At 44.4% G+C, this 22,029-nt stretch overlaps 1 protein-coding gene and 1 long non-coding RNA gene across 4 annotated transcripts in view; one reads left to right on the top strand and one right to left on the bottom strand.

The window, feature by feature from the left end:
- The window catches only part of LOC121006142, a 978,004-nt gene that overhangs the window by 621,190 nt on the left and 334,785 nt on the right, over positions 1-22,029 (top strand). The gene's annotated exons all lie outside the window — the stretch shown is intronic.
- BAIAP2 (BAR/IMD domain containing adaptor protein 2) overlaps positions 1-22,029 on the bottom strand; it is a 146,352-nt gene that overhangs the window by 89,454 nt on the left and 34,869 nt on the right. For all 3 annotated transcript variants that reach the window (XM_040439085.1, XM_040439086.1, XM_040439084.1), the window contains exon 2: positions 8,364-8,439. In XM_040439085.1, the coding sequence (XP_040295019.1) occupies positions 8,364-8,439 (76 nt within the window). The remainder of the gene's footprint in view (positions 1-8,363; positions 8,440-22,029) is intronic.

The raw sequence follows: 22,029 nt of genomic DNA, 5'->3' as shown, positions 1-22,029 counted from the left end.
GGCTAAAGCAACACTTGAGTGGTTTAAGGGGAAACATGTAAATGTGTTGGAATGGCCTAGTCACAGCCCAGATCTCAATCCAATAGAAAATCTGTGGTCAGACTTAAAGATTGCTGTTCACAAGCGCAAACATCCAACCTGAAGGAGCTGGAGCAGTTCTGCAAGGAGGAATGGGCAAAAATCCCAGTGGTAAGATGAGGCAACTGCTCATAGAGACTTATCCAAAGGGACTTTGAGCTGTGATTGCCGCAAAAGGGGCTCTACAAAGTACTGACTTTAAGGGAGGGGGTGAATAGTTCTGCACATTGACTTTCTGGTATTTTGTCCTATTTGTTGTTTGCTTCACAATAAAAAAACATCTTCAAAGTTGTGGGCATGCTCTGTAAATTCAATACCGGATAGGTTATTCCGGATGATACGGATCCGGTAAAAACCTATTTCCGTTTGCATACAGTTTGCCGGATCCGAACGAAGCTAGTGTGAAAGCACCCCAACTCTGGGATCAGCAACCTCCGACACTCCAGCTGTTCTGAAACCACAACTCCCAGAATCCTCCTTTCACTTCTGTGGGAGTTACAAGAACAACCAAATAAGTAGACATGCTGGGAGTTGTAGTTTCACAGAAGCTGGCGTGCTGAAGGTTGCTGATCTCTGCTCTAAGTAAATGGGACTGAGCTGCAATACAAGACCGAACTTATAGAAAAGAGGGGCGCCATTTCCGGAGGGGGGAGGAAAAAAAAAAAAAAAGGTCATACAACCCATTTAAAGGGGTTTTCCCCCACTAATGACATTCATCCCCATCCAAAAGGAGAGGGCCAGAACAGCGGGACTCCTCTTGGCTTTTGCCATCATAGACTTTGTATACCATAAAGGTAGAAATAATAACCAACTACAGCAAATAGGGAGGGTCTCAAAAAGCCACCAAGTATGCTTTAAAGGGGGATGTACACCTTTGCAAACATCGCTCCTATGCAGATTCGTGCCATGTTACATACTATGACCAACCCATATGCAGTCTGATCGCCTCGCGGACCCCTCTTCCTGCAGATGGATGAGCCGTGTTACACGTGACTGCAGGATCAGACTACACGCAGGGTTTGGCTTGTAGTCAGTTTCCATGGGAACACAGATCTGCATGGGAGCTGTATACACAAAAACAGCAGGATATTTTTCACCAAGGCCGTTTGCATAAAATTATTTATTTATTTATTTCATATAAACTGAAGCAAAAAAATAAAATATATATATTATATTATTATTATTATTATTATTAGCAAAAGTGTTCATGCCCTTGTGCCTCCAGTTGGCTACGTACGACTTGTGAGATCTGATACTACTGCAGGTACAGCTCTCGGGAAGCAGAGAAGTTGCACGCTGGCAGCTGAGCGACACCCAAGTGCCCTGCATAAGACGGCTCACAAGTCACCGTTTAGCCTGTTTCCATGGCAACAAAACACACAAAAAAAACAAAACAAACAACTGTAGCAGGAGACCGGCGAAGGATTAATCATAGGCCGAAGGGCTTGAGGAGGGATTATCTCGGCCTGCATTGTGGTCACCTGGGTTTGTACATGACCTTTTACATGATTACAGCATTGACCGCCCTCACAGGGGAAGAGGCGGCAGATCAGGCTGTACCCGGGATATCAACATGGCAAAATGTATTTTTAGGTGTAGTTCTCCAATACAGAGGTGATGTGAAACAATATGTTTTATTATGACCCTGGGTGTAGGTTACAGTGCCATGTACAGTACATATGTACAAATACTTGAATCGGAGCCCGGTAGGCGTCAGCTACGCCCAAACACAAACAGGAAACAGAGGATGCATCACCTACTGACAGGCTGGGGGTGCCCTGTGGATATGGCATATGTATCCGAGATGGGAATACCCTTTTAAGTCCTTGCACTATGGATGCAACTCTGCACAATTATCCCAGGGACTGTATATTAACCGCCTCCGGACCGCCTAACACAGGATCGCGCTCCGGAGGCGGCAGCCCTGCGTAGAGTCACGCATATACGTGTCATCTCGCGAGACGCAAGATTTTGCTCAAAGCCGGCCCGCGCATGCGCATCGCGGGCCGGCACAAGTTAGAGGGGGGTCGGGTCATCAGCTTGCCAGCCAATGATCGTCGCTGGCAAGCTGATGATTTTTAAAAAAAATCTAATGAAAAGCCAGATAACACATTATATTAGTAAATATAATGTGTTAAATGGCTTCCCTGCTCCTCTGCTGGTCCTTTTCGTCGGTTGGTCCCAGCAGAGGAGCAGACTGAACTGTGAGTAGCACCAAACACTTCACCTTAGCCCCAGATCACCCCCCATCACCCGAATTAACCCCTTGATCACCCCTGTCAATCACCTAGTGAAAGGAAAAAAGTGATCAGTGTAAACTGTCACTTTTTTTTTCACTGGTATTGACTGATAGGTTTTAGGATTAGTTTAGGCCCCTTTGGTAGGTAGTTAGCGTCAGTTAGCGCCCACCCCACCGCAGTCACTGATTCGCTGATTAGCGTATCGCTAATCAGCATTTGTACTTTTATAGTATCTGTAAGTGATCAAAACTGATCAGTCAGATCTATAATAGTATTAGTGTCACTTTAGTTCGCCCTCCACCCAAAACGCAGTGTTTGCCCGATCAGGCCTGATCGGTCGCCCACACGTGCGTTCACCCACACCCGCCCTGCCGCAGTGACAAAAAATATTATATTTTTTGATCACTGCACAATCACTTTCCAAGCGCTGCGGCAATAAAAAAAAAATCAGTTTTGATATTTTTTATCAACCGCAGCGGCCTCCGGTACTTCGCTAGCCTCCCATTTGTAAGACAGGCTTGCTTTTTTTCTTGGGTAGTCTCAGGGAATACCCCTAAATTTAGTAGTCCAAATGTCAAACAGGGGGTATTCTTCTGAAGAGGCCTACAGGCTTCTGACCCAGTTGGATGAGGAATGGGAACCCTCATCTGACGAATCTAGCGGGTCAGAATATGAACCTGTGGAAAGCAGTGGCTCTCTGACCCAAAGTTCGGACGAGGAGGTGGAGGTCCCTGGCAGCACCAGGCGTACCCGGCCCCGTGTCGCTAGACCACAGGTTATGCAGGATCCGCTTCAAGAGCAGCAGAGTGGGGCTGTCGCTGCCGGATCACGTGGTGAGGCATACACCAGCAGCGCAGCCCTCCCTGGACCTAGTACCAGCACTGCCGTACAACATGGTGAAGTGGCGAGCACCAGAAGGGCAGTTGAAGCTGGTACGGTGGCACGTGCAATAGTTACCCCGTCGCAGCTACCGCAAAGACAGGCCCGTAGAGCCCCTGGAGTCCCTGAGGTGCTGGCAAACCATGATTGGCAGTCACCAACTTCAGCCGCACCATTAGTTCCCCCTTTCACCGCCCAGTCTGGAGTTCGGGTTGAGACGGCTCAGATCGGTTCGGCGCTGGGATTTTTTGAGCTGTTCTTGACTGCGGAGCTCTTGGACTTAGTCGTGGCAGAAACAAACCGGTATGCCACACAATTTATATCCGCCAACCCGGGAAGCTATTATGCCCAGCCTTTCCGGTGGAAACCAGTCCAAGTTTCCGAAATTAAAATTTTTCTGGGCCTTCTCCTGAACATGGGTCTAACCAAAAAGCATGAATTGCGGTCATATTGGTCCACGAACCCAATTCATCACATGCCCATGTTCTCTGCTGCTATGTCCAGGGCACGTTTTGAGACCATCCTGCGTTTCCTGCACTTTACAGCACCTCCCGTCCCAGATGCCACCCAGCTTTTGACCGACTCCACAAAATTCGGCCCCTCATAGACCACTTCAACCAGAAATTTGCAGATTTGTATACCCCCGAGCAAAACATCTGCGTAGACGAGTCCCTAATACATTTTACCGGGCGCCTTGGCTTCAAACAATACATCCCAAGCAAGCGCGCCCGGTATGGGGTCAAATTGTATAAGCTCTGTGAAAGGGCCACAGGCTATACCCACAAATTTCGGATCTATGAGGGAAAAGATCAGACCCTGGAGCCGGTCGGTTGCCCTGACTACCTGGGAGCAGTGGGAAGACAGTCTGGGACTTGGTGTCACCCTTATTTGGCAAGGGGTACCATCTTTATGTGGACAATTTCTACACAAGTGTGGCCCTCTTTAGGCATTTGTTCCTAGAACAGATTGGCTGCTGTGGCACCGCACGAACTAGTCGTGTGGGCTTCCCCCAACGGCTCGTTACCACCCGTCTTGCAAGGGGGGAGAGGGCTGCCTTGTGTAACGAAGAACTGCTCGCGGTGAAATGGAGAGACAAGCGTGACGTTTAAATGCTCTCCTCCATTCACGCAGACACGACAATACAAATTGAAAGGGCAACCCGTGTCATTGAAAAGCCCCTCTCAGTCCACGACTATAATGCGCTCATGGGAGGGTGGACTTCAATGACCAGATGTTGGCTCCCTATTTAGTTTCCCGACGCACCAGACGCTGGTATAAGAAGGTGTGTCTGTATATTTGATTCAATTGGCTGCATATAATAGTTTTGCTCTCTACAGTAAGGCTGGGAGAACGGGATCCTTCCTCAAATTTCAGGAAGAGATCATCGCGAACCTCCTGTATCCAGGAGGTTCCGTGGCCCCATCCACCAGTGTAGTTAGCCGTCTACACGAGCGACATTTCCCCAGTGTCGTTTCTGGTACCTCAACCCAACCGTCACCCCGAAAAAGATGTCGTGTCTGTAGCAGGAGTGGAATAAGGCGTGACACCCGCTATTTCTGTCCTGACCACCCTGCCCTATGCTTTGGAGAGTGTTTCCGGAAGTACCACACACAGGTACACTTAGCATAGGGATTGCATCTCACAGGACAGGCACACAGGGCTATTAGGGCCCTTTTACTCTCAGCTGCTGCAAACCTCTCCTTTCACCTGGGATAAAGTGCATAACGTACTTCGCCACATCTTTGGGCGATTTGCGCTTTGCACATTGTCCCATGGGGAAGGAGAGGTTTGCCCTATAAAGGTAAAAAAAACAAAAAATAATAAAAAAAATCACCGGTAAGCAAAAAAGTTAACGTTCAGTTCAAAAGTTTATATGTTATGTTCAAAAGTTATTATAAAGTTAATAAATTTATTGCGTTGCGGCCTGTTTTTTTTTTTTTACCTTCTAGGTGGACCAACCGATCGACTAGCTGCAGCACTGATGTGCATTCGGACAGAAGCATTGCGCTGCTGTCAGATTACACGCAAGTCTGTGTATGCGGTGCTGCAAGACGAGATTTCTCCTCTGCAGTAAAAGATACGTTTGCCGAGGCATATGAGCTGAGGAGGCAGCAGTGTTCATATACTTTGGCAAACACTTTGTATATATATAAAAAAAAAAAATCCCGGCAATGATTTATTCATCCACATCGATTGATGTGAATGGAGAAATCGGGTTTGCCAGGGCATACGAGCTAAGTGGGTATGGATGTTGGGCGCAGCTCCTATGTCCTGGCAGACGCCTTTCCCCTCTTTTTTTGGCAGAGATTTTTTCATCCACATTGATTGATGCGAATGAAGAAATCTGTGCCGTTCATTTTTTCTTTCAGCCCAGAGGCTGAATGGAAAAAAAAAAATCTCATTACCCGTATGCTCAATATAAGGAGAATAGCAGAAACTCCTAATGCTGGCCATACATGTAATGATTGTGGAGACCCTCAAATGCCAGGGCAGTACAAACACCCCACAAATGACCCCATTTTGGAAAGAAGACACCCCAAGGTATTCACTGAGGGGCATATTGAGTCCATGAAAGATTGAAATTTTTGTCCCAAGTTAGCGGAAATGGAGACTTTGTGAGAACAAAATCAAAAAAATAATAAATTTCCGCTAACTTGTGCCAAAAAAAAAAAAAAAATTCTATGAACTCGCCATGCCCCTCATTGAATACCTTGGGGTGTCTTCTTTCCAAAATGGGGTCACATGTGGGGTATTTATACTGCCCTGGCATTTTAGGGGCCCCAAAGCGTCAGAAGAAGTCTGGTATCCAAATGTCTAAAAATGCCCTCTTAAAAGGAATGTGGGCCCCTTTGCGCATCTAGGCTGCAAAAAAGTGTCACACATGTGGTATCGCCGTACTCAGGAGAAGTTGGGCAATGTGTTTTGCGGTGTCATTTTACATATACCCATGCTGGGTGAGAGAAATATCTTGGCAAAAGACAACTTTTGCCATTTTTTTATACAAAGTTGGCATTTGACCAAGATATTTATCTCACCCAGCATGGGTATATGTAAAATGACACCCCAAAACACATTGCCCAACGTCTCCTGAGTACGGAGATACCACGTGTGCGACACTTTTTTGCAGCCTAGGTGGGCAAAGGGGCCCACATTCCAAAGAGCACCTTTCGGATTTCACCGGCCATTTTTTACAGATTTTGATTTCAAACTACTTACCACACATTAGGGCCCCTAGAATGCCAGGGCAGTATAACTACCCCACAAGTGACCCCATTTTGGAAAGAAGACACCCCAAGGTATTCGCTGATGGGCATAGTGAGTTCATGGAAGTTTTTATTTTTTGTCACAAGTTAGTGGAATATGAGACTTTGTAAGAAAAAAAAAAAAATTATTTATATATATATATCTATCTATCATTTTCCGCTAACTTGTGACAAAAAATAAAAAGTTCTATGAACTCACTATGCCCATCAGCGAATACCTTAGGGTGTCTACTTTCCGAAATGGGGTCATTTGTGGGGTGTTTGTACTGTCTGGCCATTGTAGAACCTCAGGAAACATGACAGGTGCTCAGAAAGTCAGAGCTGCTTCAAAAAGCAGAAATTCACATTTTTGTACCATAGTTTGTAAACGCTATAACTTTTTTTTTTTACCCAAACATTTTTTTTTATCAAAGACATGTAGAACAATAAATTTAGAGAAAAATTTATATATGGATGTCGTTTTTTTTTGCAAAATTTTACAACTGAAAGTGAAAAATGTCATTTTTTTGCAAAAAAATCATTAAATTTCGATTAATAACAAAAAAAAAAGTAAAAATGTCAGCAGCAATGAAATACCACCAAATGAAAGCTCTATTAGTGAGAAGAAAAGGAGGTAAAATTCATTTGGGTGGTAAGTTGTATGACCGAGCAATAAACGGTTAAAGTAGTGTAGGTCAGAAGTGTAAAAAGTGGCCTGGTCTTTAAGGGTGTTTAAGCTAGGGGGGCTGAGGTGGTTAAAGAGATTCTCACTTACTACTAAGGGTTAGAAAAATAAATCTAAATAAAATTAAAATACAAAATCTGAATAAAGCAGGTTGAGATGGAGAATTGAATTACAGTATATCACGGCTGTAAGGCTTAAAGGGTTTTTCCAGCAAAACAAAAATAGTTTGACGCAGGGTCAGACTGGCTTAAAACAAAGAAATATACTCCCGTCCGCCATTGCTTGCTGTGTTCTCCTTCTGGCTCCCGTCTCAACACATAGTAAATGCCACAAAATGAGCACTCGGCTAATCTCAGACCGACAGGGATCACTGCTGCAAACTACTTTTGTTTAGTTGGAAAAATACCTCTAATTTCTGACTCTCTCTCTGTGGTCAGCACAAGGGCCATCAAGATCATTCTTAATTAGTTTCTTTCTCCAATGGCTATAGTAATCAGATTTTTCAAAAAAAATAAAAAAAATACATTTATAAGGAACTAAACCGATCGGGTTATACAGATATGGGTTTACAGAACTGTCAATGCAATAAACACCTCCACCTTTCCAATGTAGGCTACACAGGAGCTGATATCAGTCGGGTTCGTCAGGGCAGGTGACTATTATGTACAAAGGGCCGTTCAGCTTCATAAGGGCTAATCTAAACAGCACTAAAGACTCCAATAAGCCAGCTCGACATAATCCTTATCAACAGCGTCAGGAGCGGCTGGGTGAGGCGTGAGGCATGAGGCACCGCCTACAGATTATACTTGCCATTTGTAGGAGCCTGTGCTAGCATTACACGCTTTGCTGCAAACACTACAACATATGGAATGAATGAGTAAGACGCAGAACGAACCAGGACTGAAACAGGCGCCTTCAGCTTTAACACAAGCCAGAAGCGATGTGATCGATCCATATTTTATTTTTATGTTATTAAGTTTCTATTTGAAAACTGTCATCACACTGCTGTTGACTGATCTTACACTCCTTTTAATAGTCCACATATATAGAACATGCTGCGATTTTCACGCAACGCACAAGTGATGCGTGAAAACCAACGCACATGTACAGAGCCCAATTGAAATGAATGGGTCCGGACTCCATGCGGACGCAATGCGGTCACATTACACATTGCATCCGGGTGGAATACTCGCTCGTGTGAAAGGGGCCTAAGGGACCCAGGGTTTTTTCAATACTTACTTGCCAAGGCTTTCTCGTAGTTCTTCCCCATGGCAATGAAATTCCTAAGGCAAGGGTTAAATTGTTCCATAATAGTCTGAAATACAAAAAAAAGAAAGACAGACATGAGTAGCGTTCACAGACATAGCCACTGATAACATACTCCTTAAAGGGGACCTGTCCCCTCTCCTGACATGTCTGTTTTAATTACTACTTGCATTCCCCATGTAACAAGAATTCTGAAGCCTCTATTCTTATGGCTATGTTGTGCCATTCCTTTACTATTCCTACTAGAATCCTGAATGAACTGCTGGAGGCTTACAAAGAAAGACCAGATGGATGCTACCAGTTGGGGCGTGTCTCTTTACAGCATGACACTATCCAATCAGTGCTGCCAGTGTCAGCCTGTGCAGGGACACACCCTCAACTGGTAATACCCAGCTGGACCTTCACTGCAAACTGTTAGCTATTCGCCCATACTTTCTAGCAGGAATAATAGGAAAATATTACATCATAGAGTCATAAGAATAGATGCTCCAGAATGGTTATTACATGGGGAATGCAAATCGTTACTAAAATCAGACATGTCAAGAGAGACGACAGCTCCTTTTTAAGTGCATGTCTATTATTTCAAAAAGTCAATGAAATTATACAAAGAGCCTTCTGTACATGCATTAAATTTAATAGTTGAATTGAGGGGTTCTTAGATTGTCTCCTTAAAAGAGTTTTGGGGAGGGGGGAGTATGCTGCTTCCGAGTGATACAAAAGCAAAAAAGCATATCAATATTTGGGAAATGATCGGAAACTAATGGCGGCCATATTGGCTGTCACTCTAAGTCCTGAAAATTGATAACCAAGAACTGGCTGAACAGGACATCAGAACGACCCAAAAAAATAAAAAAAATAGACTACTTTAATATTAGAATTCCCTATTAAATTTAGTTTTTTTTTTAGTTTACCAAGGACGTCTGTGGGTTTAACAAAACGTCCATTGTCTCTGCGCAGAACAGATTTTCTTCATGTCGGTGCTAGCGGCAATAACAACAGAACGAAAGAATATATTTGATAAGACTACAACGCCCGTGGGAAGGAGCGAAGGAACATTTACTGTTAAATCAGTACAGTCATGTAGAAGAGCAGCAGAACGTAATACCAAGATAAAAAGGCTGAATAACTCAGCGGCGGCGATCAAGAGACGAGAGGGGAAAAAAAGACAAAAATTCCTTGTGCGCGTTCTTATTGAGATTTCCCAGAATGTAGAAATTGTAAGATTTCCACCCCAAAGTATCATTGTTTAAAGCAGGACACTGAGAAAAATCCCTACGACCCCCTTACACATTAGGCCACTATCAGCCAAACCTGCCTTTATTTGGCGGGACTGGCCAACAGCGCTCCGACTCTCCCCCGACCAATGATGCTGAGGGTGATAAGGATCGGGCCTTTTGTTCTCACTTAGCCAACCAAAATCCCACTCCGTACTGATGAAGATAGATATTTGGCTTGCCTATATTCCCTGGTCACGTCCCAAGGTTTGTTAAAAAGGCAGACTTTGACTTATAGGGAGTCCATTTCAAAAGGTGGCACCAGCGAGACTGTTCTTTCTCTGGTGGATACCTCTTTGCACATTATTTTCCTATGGACCATTGTCAAGAAGTCTTCACATATAGCTGGTCTCCTTAAATGAGAGCCAGTAACCTCACCTCAAGCAGTGGCTTTCTCTTTTCTCTGCATTGAAAACACAGGCACACTGGGCCAAACCAAGCATGCATGTGTATAGGGCACGTGTTTTAATTTAATATTTAATGTATAATTTTTGGATGTTTGATGTGTACGGGACATATGTGCTGTATAATTGCCATGGCCGGGAATGCCACCCAATCAATCACTGGCTGAGGAGAGTCACCCTGCCATGTTGAGACAGAACCAGGAAGTGAAGCACAGAGGGGACTCTAGCACCGTTGCTCAAGCCATGACGAAAGAATCGGTAAGAGGAGTATAGGCCATTTTATAAATTTTGTTTTTTTTTTTTAACCATTTCATGGCCAAGATCTTTTATTTTCTACAAGAATATCCCTTTAAACCCTTATTTGTCCTCATACTTCTACCATAAAGACCTGTAAACTCAGAAGCTCTTAACAACCTTGACCAATTGAGATAAACAAAAAAATAAACAAACAGTCATCGTGTATGGGACCTTGTTTGTCTCCCATCACCCACCAGTCAGAAAATAGCCATAAGCAAAATAAATCTTTCAATAATCTAAAAATTGACTTATTTACACAACCAGTTGGGATGTTGAGGAACTGTACAATGTATAATTAAACGTATATTCGTACAAAATCGTAGGGGTTTTCTGGGCATCTCATCTAAGAAATCCAACAAAGTGCTACCACAGACCTCCAAGTAAGATCTAGACACCTTAGATCGGAAAGGATGTGGTTCCAAAAAGGATGGTGAGAAGAAAAAAAGACCCTATAAACAAACGTGATCAAGCTGCAAAGGTGTGCACAAGAGCAGAAGGTATAGTATGCCATACAGTACAGTAAAGTCTTTAAGAAGACCAACTTCGATATCAGATAAGACGTCACCAATGTCAACCCTAAGGCCCCTTTCACACGGGCGAGTATTCCGCGCGGGTGCAATGTGGTAGGTGAACGTATTGCACCCGCACTGAATCCTGACCCATTCATTTCTATGGGGCTGTTCACATGAGCGGTGATTTTCACACATCACTTGTGCGTTGCGTGAAAATCGCAGCATGCTCTATATTCTGCGTTTTTCACGCAACGCAGGCCCCATAGAAATGAATGGGGCACCGTGAAAATCGCATCGCATCCGCAAGCAAGTGCGGATGCGGTGCGATTTTCACGCATAGTTGCTAGGTGACGATCGGGCTGGGGACCCGATCTGTATTATTTTCCCTTATAACATGGTTATAAGGGAAAATAATAGCATTCTGAATACAGAATACATAGTACAATAGTGCTGGAGGGGTTAAAAAAATAATAATAATTAACTCACCGAGTCTACTTGATCGCGTAGTTGCGGATCTCTGTCTTCTTCTGTAATGTTGAGCTGCCGGCTAAGGACCTGTGGTGACGTCACATCACATGATCCAATCACATGGTCCCTCACCATGGTGATGAACCATGTGATGAGCACAGTGACATCAAAGGTCCTATTCCTGTGCACAGCAAACAAGACAGAAGAGAAGCCGGGCTGCGCGATCAAGTGGATTAAGGGGAGTTAATTTTTTTATTTTTTAACCCCTCCAGCCTTATTATACTTTGCATTCTGTACTAAGAATGCTATTATTTTCCCTTATAACCATGCTATAAAGGGAAAATACAATTTACACAACACCTAACCCATACCAAACATGCCGATTTTTCTCACGCGCGTTCAAAACGCATTACAATGTTTTGCACTCACGCGGGAAAATCACGCATTTTCCCGCAACGCACCCGCATCTTATCCGGGCAAAAAACATGACGCCCGTGTGAAAGAGGCCTAAATAATCAAAGAGACCTTTACACTGGACAAATACAAGAGCCCAAATTTATACCCATCCAATTCATTGACCTGTTTGGACAGGGTCTGGGGGCCCACATAGTTTACTCTTATGGCTAAGCGAGGTGGGATCCTCCATCTTCCTCCCCCATTCCTTTGGCCTTGATTAGATTATCAGCAGCAGACACTAAAACAGGACCTGCCAGAAACACAAAGAAGGCTGTAAAACAAACCACAACAATGGCTGCTCAGGTCAACCCTTCCAATTTCCCTTCATAAATCAAATCTGCCCTATGGCTCCTCTACCGCAGAGATACTACAGGCCCCACAAACCGCAATGGCTCTGGGTTAATGTTATACTGGAGTTTACTAGCCGTATCCTTGTATAATCTGGTGAAATATAATTCAAACCCACTCCATAACCAGTTGTTCGAGTACAGAACACGCCAGGTCTGAACTTTGTGTCCTATTAAAAAAAAATATATATATATTTTATTATATTTCACGCTCCAATCTGACAGTGCCGACACTTCTATTTTAACCACGGAGGAAAAAAATATATAAACCCAAACTCCAAAATACGTGTGCCCACCACCAACACTGAGGAGAATAGGAAATGTGTCATGGTTTATCTCCTTATGTTATGCCTAAGTGAATTTATTAAACCGATGCGCCAGAAAAAGGAGCACCAAAAAAGGTGCACTTTTTTGCACATACGCCACCTATGCTGTAAGCTACCACCTTTGTGTTTTCTTACACCGTGCCTGCTACTTGCTTTCTTGGCAGTTCTGCCCAGAATGTGGACCGTGCAACTAGGCAAGATTGTCATCCAGGATTCTATGAAAGTTGGTAGACTACCCCTTTTGGGTTCTCAACTGGAGACCTTCCAAGTCATGTAAAGATAGCGAAAGCCTCAAAGACCTCATTGCACAAAAAAAATCGGATTGGGGCTCTAGAAAAGTTCAGCGACACCCATAGAACTTTCTGTTTGAAGCCTAAGGAAGCACAGTAAAGGCTCCCCTACCCATTTAGAACCCACTAAGGGACCCTTAGGAGAACTGGATTTTGGCTGAAACTCATCGGGAGTAGGTTCACATTACTCAATCAGCGAACTATAGTGACAACTGTAGCTAGGAGGCTGAAATTTATATTGAGTGGTTGTCACTTCCCTCCTCCAACATGGCCACAGTGGAGATTTTACGTTGAGTCTGGAAAAACCATAAAAAGTGAACACTGATGGAGAACGTGGGAGGGGGCAGTGGGAGTGTCATCGGGTCTGGGCTAGAAGATATGTATGTCCACTGCACTCGTCACGGTCAAAAATCAGGATATACCAGTTTTTGGAGTGCTTAGTATATATACACAACCCCCTTATGAGAAAGAAACATAGGAACAGCTTTAACTATGGACCAGTGTACAAAAACACTGAGCATCACCTTGATTGGAAGGGGGGGGGGGGGGGGGGGGGGGAGTCACCAATATGGAAACCAGATCCCACCTTGGCCAAGGTTGCACAATCACGCTTTAAAAAGGTTTCCTACATAATCCACAACCGTCTACGCAAAGAATAAGACTGCCCTCGGTCATATTCATGCCTTGCCTGACATCAAAGAGCCCTTGAAGGTGTGTTCATGCCTTGCCTGACATCAAAGAGCCCTTGAAGGTGTGTTTCCTCTAAACTCACTTTCCATTTCATCCTCCGGCAGGTTGGTAGTAGGATCCAGTTCCCATGCCCCCAGGTAAAGTATTCAGGTCAGCAGTCAAAAGGAGCCTTGTCAAAATGTTCGCTCCCTCCCCTGCCCTTTACTGTGTCATTCAGTCTGACAGGAGGGGAGGTAGAAAGAAAATATTAACCCTTTCCAGTCACGCGCTGGATAAAGTCCTGGCTGGAAACTACACATCAGGTGCAGATACAATGATTATTCAAAAGCCTAGTAACAAGAATAAACTGGGCAAACAAAGTAGCTTCCAACAAAGCCATGAGCTACAAAGTGCCTTCTAACCGAAAGGGGCTGCCTCACCTCCAACAATGGTGGCATATCACTAGGATATGCCACCAATGTCAGATAGGTTCAGGTCCTGGAGGTGGGAAGGTCCCATAGAAATTCATGGAGGGTGGCCACGTATACATGATGTGCTCTCTTTGGGAGATTCATTCTAGAGATCGGTGCAAGTCCCATCTCTGGGACCCGCATCTATCAGACACTGGTAGCATATCCTAGAGATAGGACACCAATGTTCCATGTCAGACAACTGCTTTAAAAGGGCCCAAAACACTCGAGGCAAGCCGTCTGATTTCGATGGTACCAGCTGATGACCTAATGTGTAAAAGGTGCCTGTACACCGACTATCTGATGTGTGCCAGAATGGCAGACTCTTCCCCCTGACAGAAAGTGTCTGGAAGAGGCTTACTTTCCCTAACCAAAGCACTTGCATGCCCAGCAAAGCATGTATGTTTATGAGTGGGCGTTGGGAGGAATGGCATTGTGCATTCATTCTATAACTATTGAAGGTGTATGGCCACCTCATGAGGGTGTCCGGACTCTTCCCTCGACAGCAGGTGTTAAGGTGTTGACAGGATATATGTGGCTTATTCCGCTATCCCTACTGACAACACATGCACGCTTGACGAGCCCAGGGTGGGGGAGTATTGGGGAGTTAAGAAGAATAGTGTTTGGTCAACGGAGTGCATGGCCACTATAACTACAGGGGCAAGAGGAGAGGGGAAGCAGTTGCCTTCATTCTGGTCCTGGCTTAGGTCTTCAAAGAACCCCTCAAGACAGGGACTTCTAGGGAGCATAGCAGCATGATATTCTCACCAGTCCCTACCACCTTGCTTAGAACCAATGCAGTCACTGAACAGTCATGTAAAGGGTCAGGCTAACCATTGAAAAGGTGGATCAAAATGAGCCAGGACCTTGTAGGGTTTATGATGTGTACTCGCTGACAAACTAATTTAATCACAGATCTACAGTTTTGAAGCTGTGAATGAGAGTGAAGTTATCTACATTAGACTGTCTGTCCGCACACTGACAACCCGCTCCACAGATGCCACTATACATGGTGCCTGTGTGAGTAGTAGAGAGGTCAGCTGCAGGTAATCTAAAGCCCCTGCTCTCGTCTGCAGTCCCCATGGTGCCCGCTTATAAAAAGACTGATTCTAGAAAGAGGAATATGAGGAAACTAAATCGTGATGCAAGGATCTCAAGAGGTAGAACTTCCCTTTAAAGGGGTATTCCTACCATAAAGTGATACGGTTTCTTATCACTTTATTACCAGTGGGGATGCCACCTCTGAAGATTAGGGGTCTGCAGCACTAACATAAGCTCCTTCATCCATTTTCCCTAGCCCTGGTCTCCAGTCCTCTGGCACCCCCATCCTTCACAAATGAATGCCTTATCCTAGCAACATGCCATCACTTTATGAGCGGCAAATTGACTAATTTGCATATCCTTTTCCCAGAAAGCATTGCCTGTAACACTTTCTACACCAGCCAGCGGTCTCCATAAGGAGAAACAGTACAGCATCCCTTTAGAATAGGAGAATATCCCCTTTAAAAGCTCAGCACCCTCCCTGATAACATGAATCACTGCTTTTTAAACCGTAACCAAGCACTTGTGGAACAACAAATAGGCAGAAAGACACAAAGAAAAAAGAAAAATACGAAGCGATTGTGTGACTCAACAGCCTTGAGGAACAAAAGCAAAATAAAAATAAAAAAAAATAATAATAATGATGCATCTCGATACCTCTGCCATGGAGATGCCAAACTTTCATCCATCACCTAACAAGCGACCGCTACACACTGGTTATATAATGGAGGGCCTGAAATGTCTGTTAAGTAATTTAGTATAATACTATTAAATGTTATTGTGAAAAATCAGCATTGTCCCATTCCTCTTTTAGGTCTCCTGGAAACATAAAAAGATGGACAACTGGGCATTACCAAAATGACAACAATGGTTTAGGCCAACTACAAGTAAAAGTACAGGGCACTTTGAATAATGCTCCCGTGTGGATTCCTCTGGATAGATTTAGGAGAATACACTCTATGTTTAGAGATCTTATTTGGAAGTACGGTCAGGCTAGGATTAGGCTGGAGACGTTGCAATACCCCAAGTCTGAAGGTGGTCTGTCTGTTCCTAATGCATGGATCTATTTCTTAGCTTCCCAATGTCAGCATTTTAAGGGTTGGATTAATTTCCAATTGCCGGATATGACAGGACAGATACTGCAACACTGGTTGGGCAGTCGGGACCTTATGGGTATTCTGGAGGGGTCGGGAATGCATGCTGGGAGAGAGAAGTTCACGTTTATTGATCTTATGAAGAAAGTCTGGGCGAAGGTGAAGCTGCTTAGAGGTGTAGGTGGCGTCTGTGAACTTTCCCCAATTAGGAATAATTGCTTGTTGCCTGAGTTCCTAACAATGTCAGGACTCTGGAATTGGGAATCTCATGGAGTGATGAGGATTGGCCAACTAATTGAGGGCAAGATATTTAAATAGTTTCAGAGTTTGCAGAAGGAATTCAATATTCCCAGGGTATGGTTTTATAAATATCTTCAATTGAGGCATGCCTTTGAGGTCATGATGAGGAAAGGTTGTACAATACATATGGGCTGGGGAGGGTGGATGCTAGGATAAATGCACCTATTGTCAAATTTTGGTCTTACATTTCTATACATTATACACCGCTGTATGGTGATCCTTGTATGATGTTATCATATGTTACGGTTGTATACTGACTCTGCATTTTGGAATGAAAAAAGACAATGTATTGTTTTAAAATAAGGTGCTTTTATTTGATCAATAAAAACGATTTGATTAAAAAAATTAAAAAAAAGTACAGGGCACTAAATTTCTGAAACGGGTTGGAACCTTTTTGGTCCTGGCAGCCACCTGTGGTGTGTAAGGTCATTAGGCGCTTAGTTGTAGAGCTCTGCTTTTGGAGTTAGGCCTCCGGCCGGGGGACACTCAGTTCAACAATATAAGAATCAACATTGCCTTCACTTAGTGCCATGTACTCTTACCATCGGTAAAGCTATTGAGGGAACTAAATGAAGGCAATGTTGATGCGTATATTCCTAAATGGAGCATGCCCCTGGCTGGCAGCACAACTTCAAAATCAAAAGAGGCGCTCCAAAACGAAGCACCTGAAAGATGTGTCGCACACTAAACGTGGCTCCTAGGACCAAAAAGGTTCCAACGCGTTTCAGAAATGTAGTGCCCTGTACACTATTTAACTAGGTGCTGCCATTCTTCTTGTCATTGGGTATGCTCCTAAACAATTTCAGCAGATGGTGTATATACATAGTCCACTGACAAGGATCAATGAGGTCCTGGAATGGCCACCTAGCCTTCCTGCTAGGAGATACCACCTAGTTCATCCAGGTCCCTGACATTTTAACCTATGGTATAATGGCTTCTGACCAATCCCAAAAAGGGAGGCACAGGAATATAGTGAAGACTCCATTAGATGACCACTCAATTTTTACTAAAACATGGGTCTTCTAGAGGGGTGGTCCTTTAAAGCAAGGTGGCCAGTGTATGTTAGGATATGAAGGGACTCAAAAGCTGGATTGTTTTCTCAAAGGGTGGTCTTTTGAATTTGTTTCTCTGTGTAACGATTTGTAAGGAGGTAGTATCATGGAGACTAGTGCCTCCACCTTAGTTAATCAAAGTATTAAGCATAGGAGGACAATTTGTTTAATACGAGGATATTCAGTTCATTGCAGTCAGTGCATAGAAGCATTTGGGATGGGCAACCGTCCACCACGAGATGACATGTTGAAGTGAAATCATTTGATAGTATTATCCTCCAAATCAAGACAGGTCAAGAAGCCCACATAAAAAAAAAATCTATTGTAGCAGAGCTCCGTGTAGTGTGAATCATTGTCCTGGCACAGAGGTTCCTCCACCGATGTTCAGATCTTGGTTGTTGGTTGCTCCTCTTCTTCACAGTGTCCACAATAGGTTTACTTGTATAATCTGGTGCATGCTGTACTATGTAGCATGATATCTTCAGTTTGCCGACAATTTTGTCATTGTGCTATTACTGAAAACACAAACTGACGTCCTTTGTTCGCAGATTTCGACAGAACCATCAGGAAGGTGACCCTGGATGATATAATAATCACATGCTGAGCAGGTTACATAACTGTGCTATGAGCAGAGCGAGTAGGTAACGAGTCCGGCAAGTATAGATCCTACATGACGCCGTACTATTACAGCAGGGGAGTTGCCATGGGTTCAGGAGCTGAGCCCAAGCCATGAGTGGCCTCTACCTACTGAAATGAATGGGAGGAGGGGTGATCTGGCTGATTAAATTAAAGGCGGTGGCCAATTTACAATGACATTTCTCAAAAAAGCCATAAACAGTCACGTGTGGTCGATAGAGACGTACATGACTTTGTACTGCCCTCCCCCAAGCTTTCATAGTGAAGGCCCCTGGCTGCCCCAGTATCAGCGGAGTACTCATACTTGCTGGGTATCCTTCATGTCCATAGTGGTGGCCACTTTACTGCTTCCTCAGGCTGTTCCTGGCCAACAGTACTTCTGTGCAGGTAATGAATGACAAGTGAACCCATCTGGCGCATGCACAGACACAGGCAGCCAAATACCCTGTATCTGCAAAAGTGCTGGACAGGTCCGCTTGCCATTCAGCGCATGTGGAGAAGTACTGGTACAGAGGAACAGCCCAAGTCAACGTAAAGGTCATCCATCTCCTCGGACCAGCCCTATAAACTACCGTAATGGATGAGTGAACTCAGATCACCAATCTTATCTTTATATTCATTCCCGTTGCCGCATAAACTGGCCCTGCGAAGCAAAGAGGACTCCTTAGTGTGCACATAATGGAGAGGACTTTAGAACTCCTCCTCTCTACGCACCGCAGGGACTGTATGTGACCTCCCAGCAAGGATACAGGAGTGAGTAAGAAGAAGACCTCATGCACACAACAGTATGTATTTTACGGTCCACAAAAAACGGATGACATCCGTGTGCATTCCGTATTTTGCATAACGGAACAGCTGGGCCCTAATAGAACAGTACTATCCTTGTCCGTAATGCGGACAATAATAGGACATGTTCTTTTTTTTTTGTGGACCCATTCAAAAAACTTAGTGTGCATGAGCCTTAAGACTTACTGATCTGAGCTCACCCTTCTGTGGACTACTCATCAGGTTATAGGGCTGGTCCAAGAAGCAAAGCCTACCACTGTTGGTGCCATGTAGTGTGACCTTACCACAGCTGTGGTAGCTGCTACATGGCACGGTTTGCTGTAACGGAGTTTAGTCTGCTCGATCTTTATACCAAGAGCCTATACCCCCCCCCCCACCCCCCCTAACAAAAAAAAATAAAGTAGACAATTCAACTCAGGCCACAGAACTAACCCAACAATTTAACATTACGGTAAATTTCAAGGGAATCGGACAAAAGCTATTCAGGGCGTGAGCCTCATGCTATAGAAACAAAAATGCTACACCAGTTAAAATCCTTCACAAAACAAAAACAGCAGAACTGCTTTATTGGTCTATTAAAAGGGGTCCTCTAGTTTCATAGTTAATATTTGTTACATCTGCCCAGAGTACCCTAAACACTGCATCTTTTTGCCCCATATATCATATTAACGGTACTTCCACACTAGCGTTGTTGGGATCCGGCAAACCATATGCAAACGGAAATTTTTTTTCAGATCCATTAGACGGGTACAGTGATATAACGGATCCGGTATTTAATTTTTCTCAAAGATCAAAAGCAAAAATAGCTCCTCCTATGTCCCGCGCAGGCCGGAAAACCAGATCCAGCAACACGGCAATTTCCGAAACACTTTGTACCGGATCCGGCATTAATACATCTCTATGGAAATTAATGCCAGATCCGGCAAGTACGGTAGTGTTCCGGGATTTTGTCCGGAAAAAATACTGTACAAGGGACAGAACTGAAGACATCCTGATGCATACTGAACGGATTGCTTTCCATTCAAAATGCATTAGGACAAAACTGATGTGTTTTTTCCAGTATTGAGACCTTTTACTTATTAAGTATTTACAGTATTGAGATTTCAATACCAGAAGAGAATAACACTAGTGTGAAAGTATGCTACCACGTCCGCATTTTCTTTGCCCTGTTGGGAAAGAAATTAGACTCCACTTAACGGCATAAAAGTCTTTCCATATTGTGGGCAATCAAAGAAGTGCAATTCTTGACACAAACTGACGCCACCACATACTAGATCACAACGAGCTCACTTTTTTATAAGATGCCAGTAACACACGGTAACGGCATTCAGAGCAAGAAACAATGAGAAAAGGCAATACTTAACAGATGCCAGACTCTAAAAGACTTGGAGATTTATCGAGACTGGCGCTCCGGTGGTCGCGCTTGCGCAGCTTGCTCACAATGAAAAAGGTTGTCTCATTTCAGTCATTCATGGCTTATGTGAGGAATATGGATTATTTCATTCCTGCTATATGCTCCAGAAGTGGGTAGAGGAAATAAAACACCACAGGAGGGCCCTGCTTCAAAGCGCAGCCAGATAGCATAGGTCAGAGAACTCCACAGGAAGTCCTGGCCAAGCAGGCCACTTGCGTACAATTTCTCACCTCCATTCAGACAGCACGGATCCTGCAGGAAAACTTCCCTGCATGGGGTCTAGGCCATTCCCCAGTTCAATCAAATTATCAGACATCATGGGACCGGCGATTCATAAGGAATTATGAATCGCCCATCCATCAAAGACATAAACCAGATACATATTTGTGTCCATGTGGCCACGATGAACAGGCCGTGGTCAAAGTTCGGTGGTGGGATGCCAGGGAGGGGAGATATACATATCTCCCCACAGAAACCAAATAACTGTACCATGCTTGGACTCTACTGGTAGCCGGAACCCAGGCAGATCCATTGGTCCCAGAACCACCTCCCTGCGGCACTCTGGTCTGGAGCCATGAGCCCTAATCGGTTTTGGGTCTCATTTGCTGCCAGCCCCAGAAGAGGGGAAGTGGACTCCTCCCAGAGGCCTGGAGGGGAGGGGCCGGCTACAGGTCAAAAGGCTTGTGCCAGCAAGTGGGCGTGTCTTTTCTCTGAAGGAAGGGGGGGGTCACATTGTGCCATGTGTTTAGAGGGACCTGCAAACTGCTGACATCACTGCCTCCCATGTGACTACAGCTAAGAACTCATTACAACCCAAAGGACTCATCCATCTGGTAAACTGACTTTTTGCTCTGTTTAATCTTGTTTGTACCATACCACCTGTATTTGCAACCTCAGACCACTGTATATATTCTTTGTGAGTATAGTCTTATTTCTAGTGAGCCCTTAAGGCGATTAAATATATCATTTAACCTTGTGCTGTCTTGTATCTCGATCACGAATCCCCACGTCAGTGTTTTGGCCTAGTTAAACGCTACTGCGGGTTGGTTTCTCACCCTATATAATCAGCGGACCGGGCTTATATTAAACAAGAAACTGGTGGCAGTATACCCGGGCTTAGGAAGCGCTGTTTCGCTGGGGCAGTGACCAGGCTCTCTCAGCTTGTTGCCTCTCTGTGCCCGTGTGGACACTGTACCAAGCTGACTTTACCTGTTCCTCAGGGACGGCGTAACGTCATCCCTTGGTAACCAGTGACTATACCGTATCTCGCTGGCTGTACGTATTTGACGTCCGGCGGCAGCGAGGTGCGGTATTAGTCACAGCATACCTCTAGGATATGGAATTAATGTCAGATGGGTGCGGAATGGTCCCCCAAAAAGTGATGGAGAGCTTACAGCGCAAGCGTGGTCACCCTCCATTCACAGCTATGGGAGTTCCGAAAATAGCAGAGCATGCTCGATCAGCTGTTTTTTGGAAGTCTCATAACAATGAATGGAGAAGACCTGCACTTATACGGTGAGCTCTTCCTTACTTTTAAGGCCCCGTTCTGGAGATAGCAGGTTCCAGAGGTGGGACCTACACTTACACGACTTTGATGTCATATCTTAGAGATAGGCACTAAATGGGACACTCCTTTAACAAGCAGCGCTTCTCATCCGCATGGGCTCAGGAATGACGACTTCCTTCAGCTGCTCCTGGGCAGATCTTGCCGGCCTCTCAAGACCAGTTATCACATTAAGGGGATGGCTGTGATGAGACATCCCCTTTTAATACATAATTACTTAATATTTGAATTAGGATCTT

Source organism: Bufo bufo, chromosome 6 (assembly GCF_905171765.1).
Source record: "Bufo bufo chromosome 6, aBufBuf1.1, whole genome shotgun sequence".
NCBI classification, from domain to species: domain Eukaryota; kingdom Metazoa; phylum Chordata; class Amphibia; order Anura; family Bufonidae; genus Bufo; species Bufo bufo.
The sequence above is the reverse complement of the archived record's forward strand: the minus strand, read 5'-3'. Positions and strand labels throughout refer to the sequence as shown.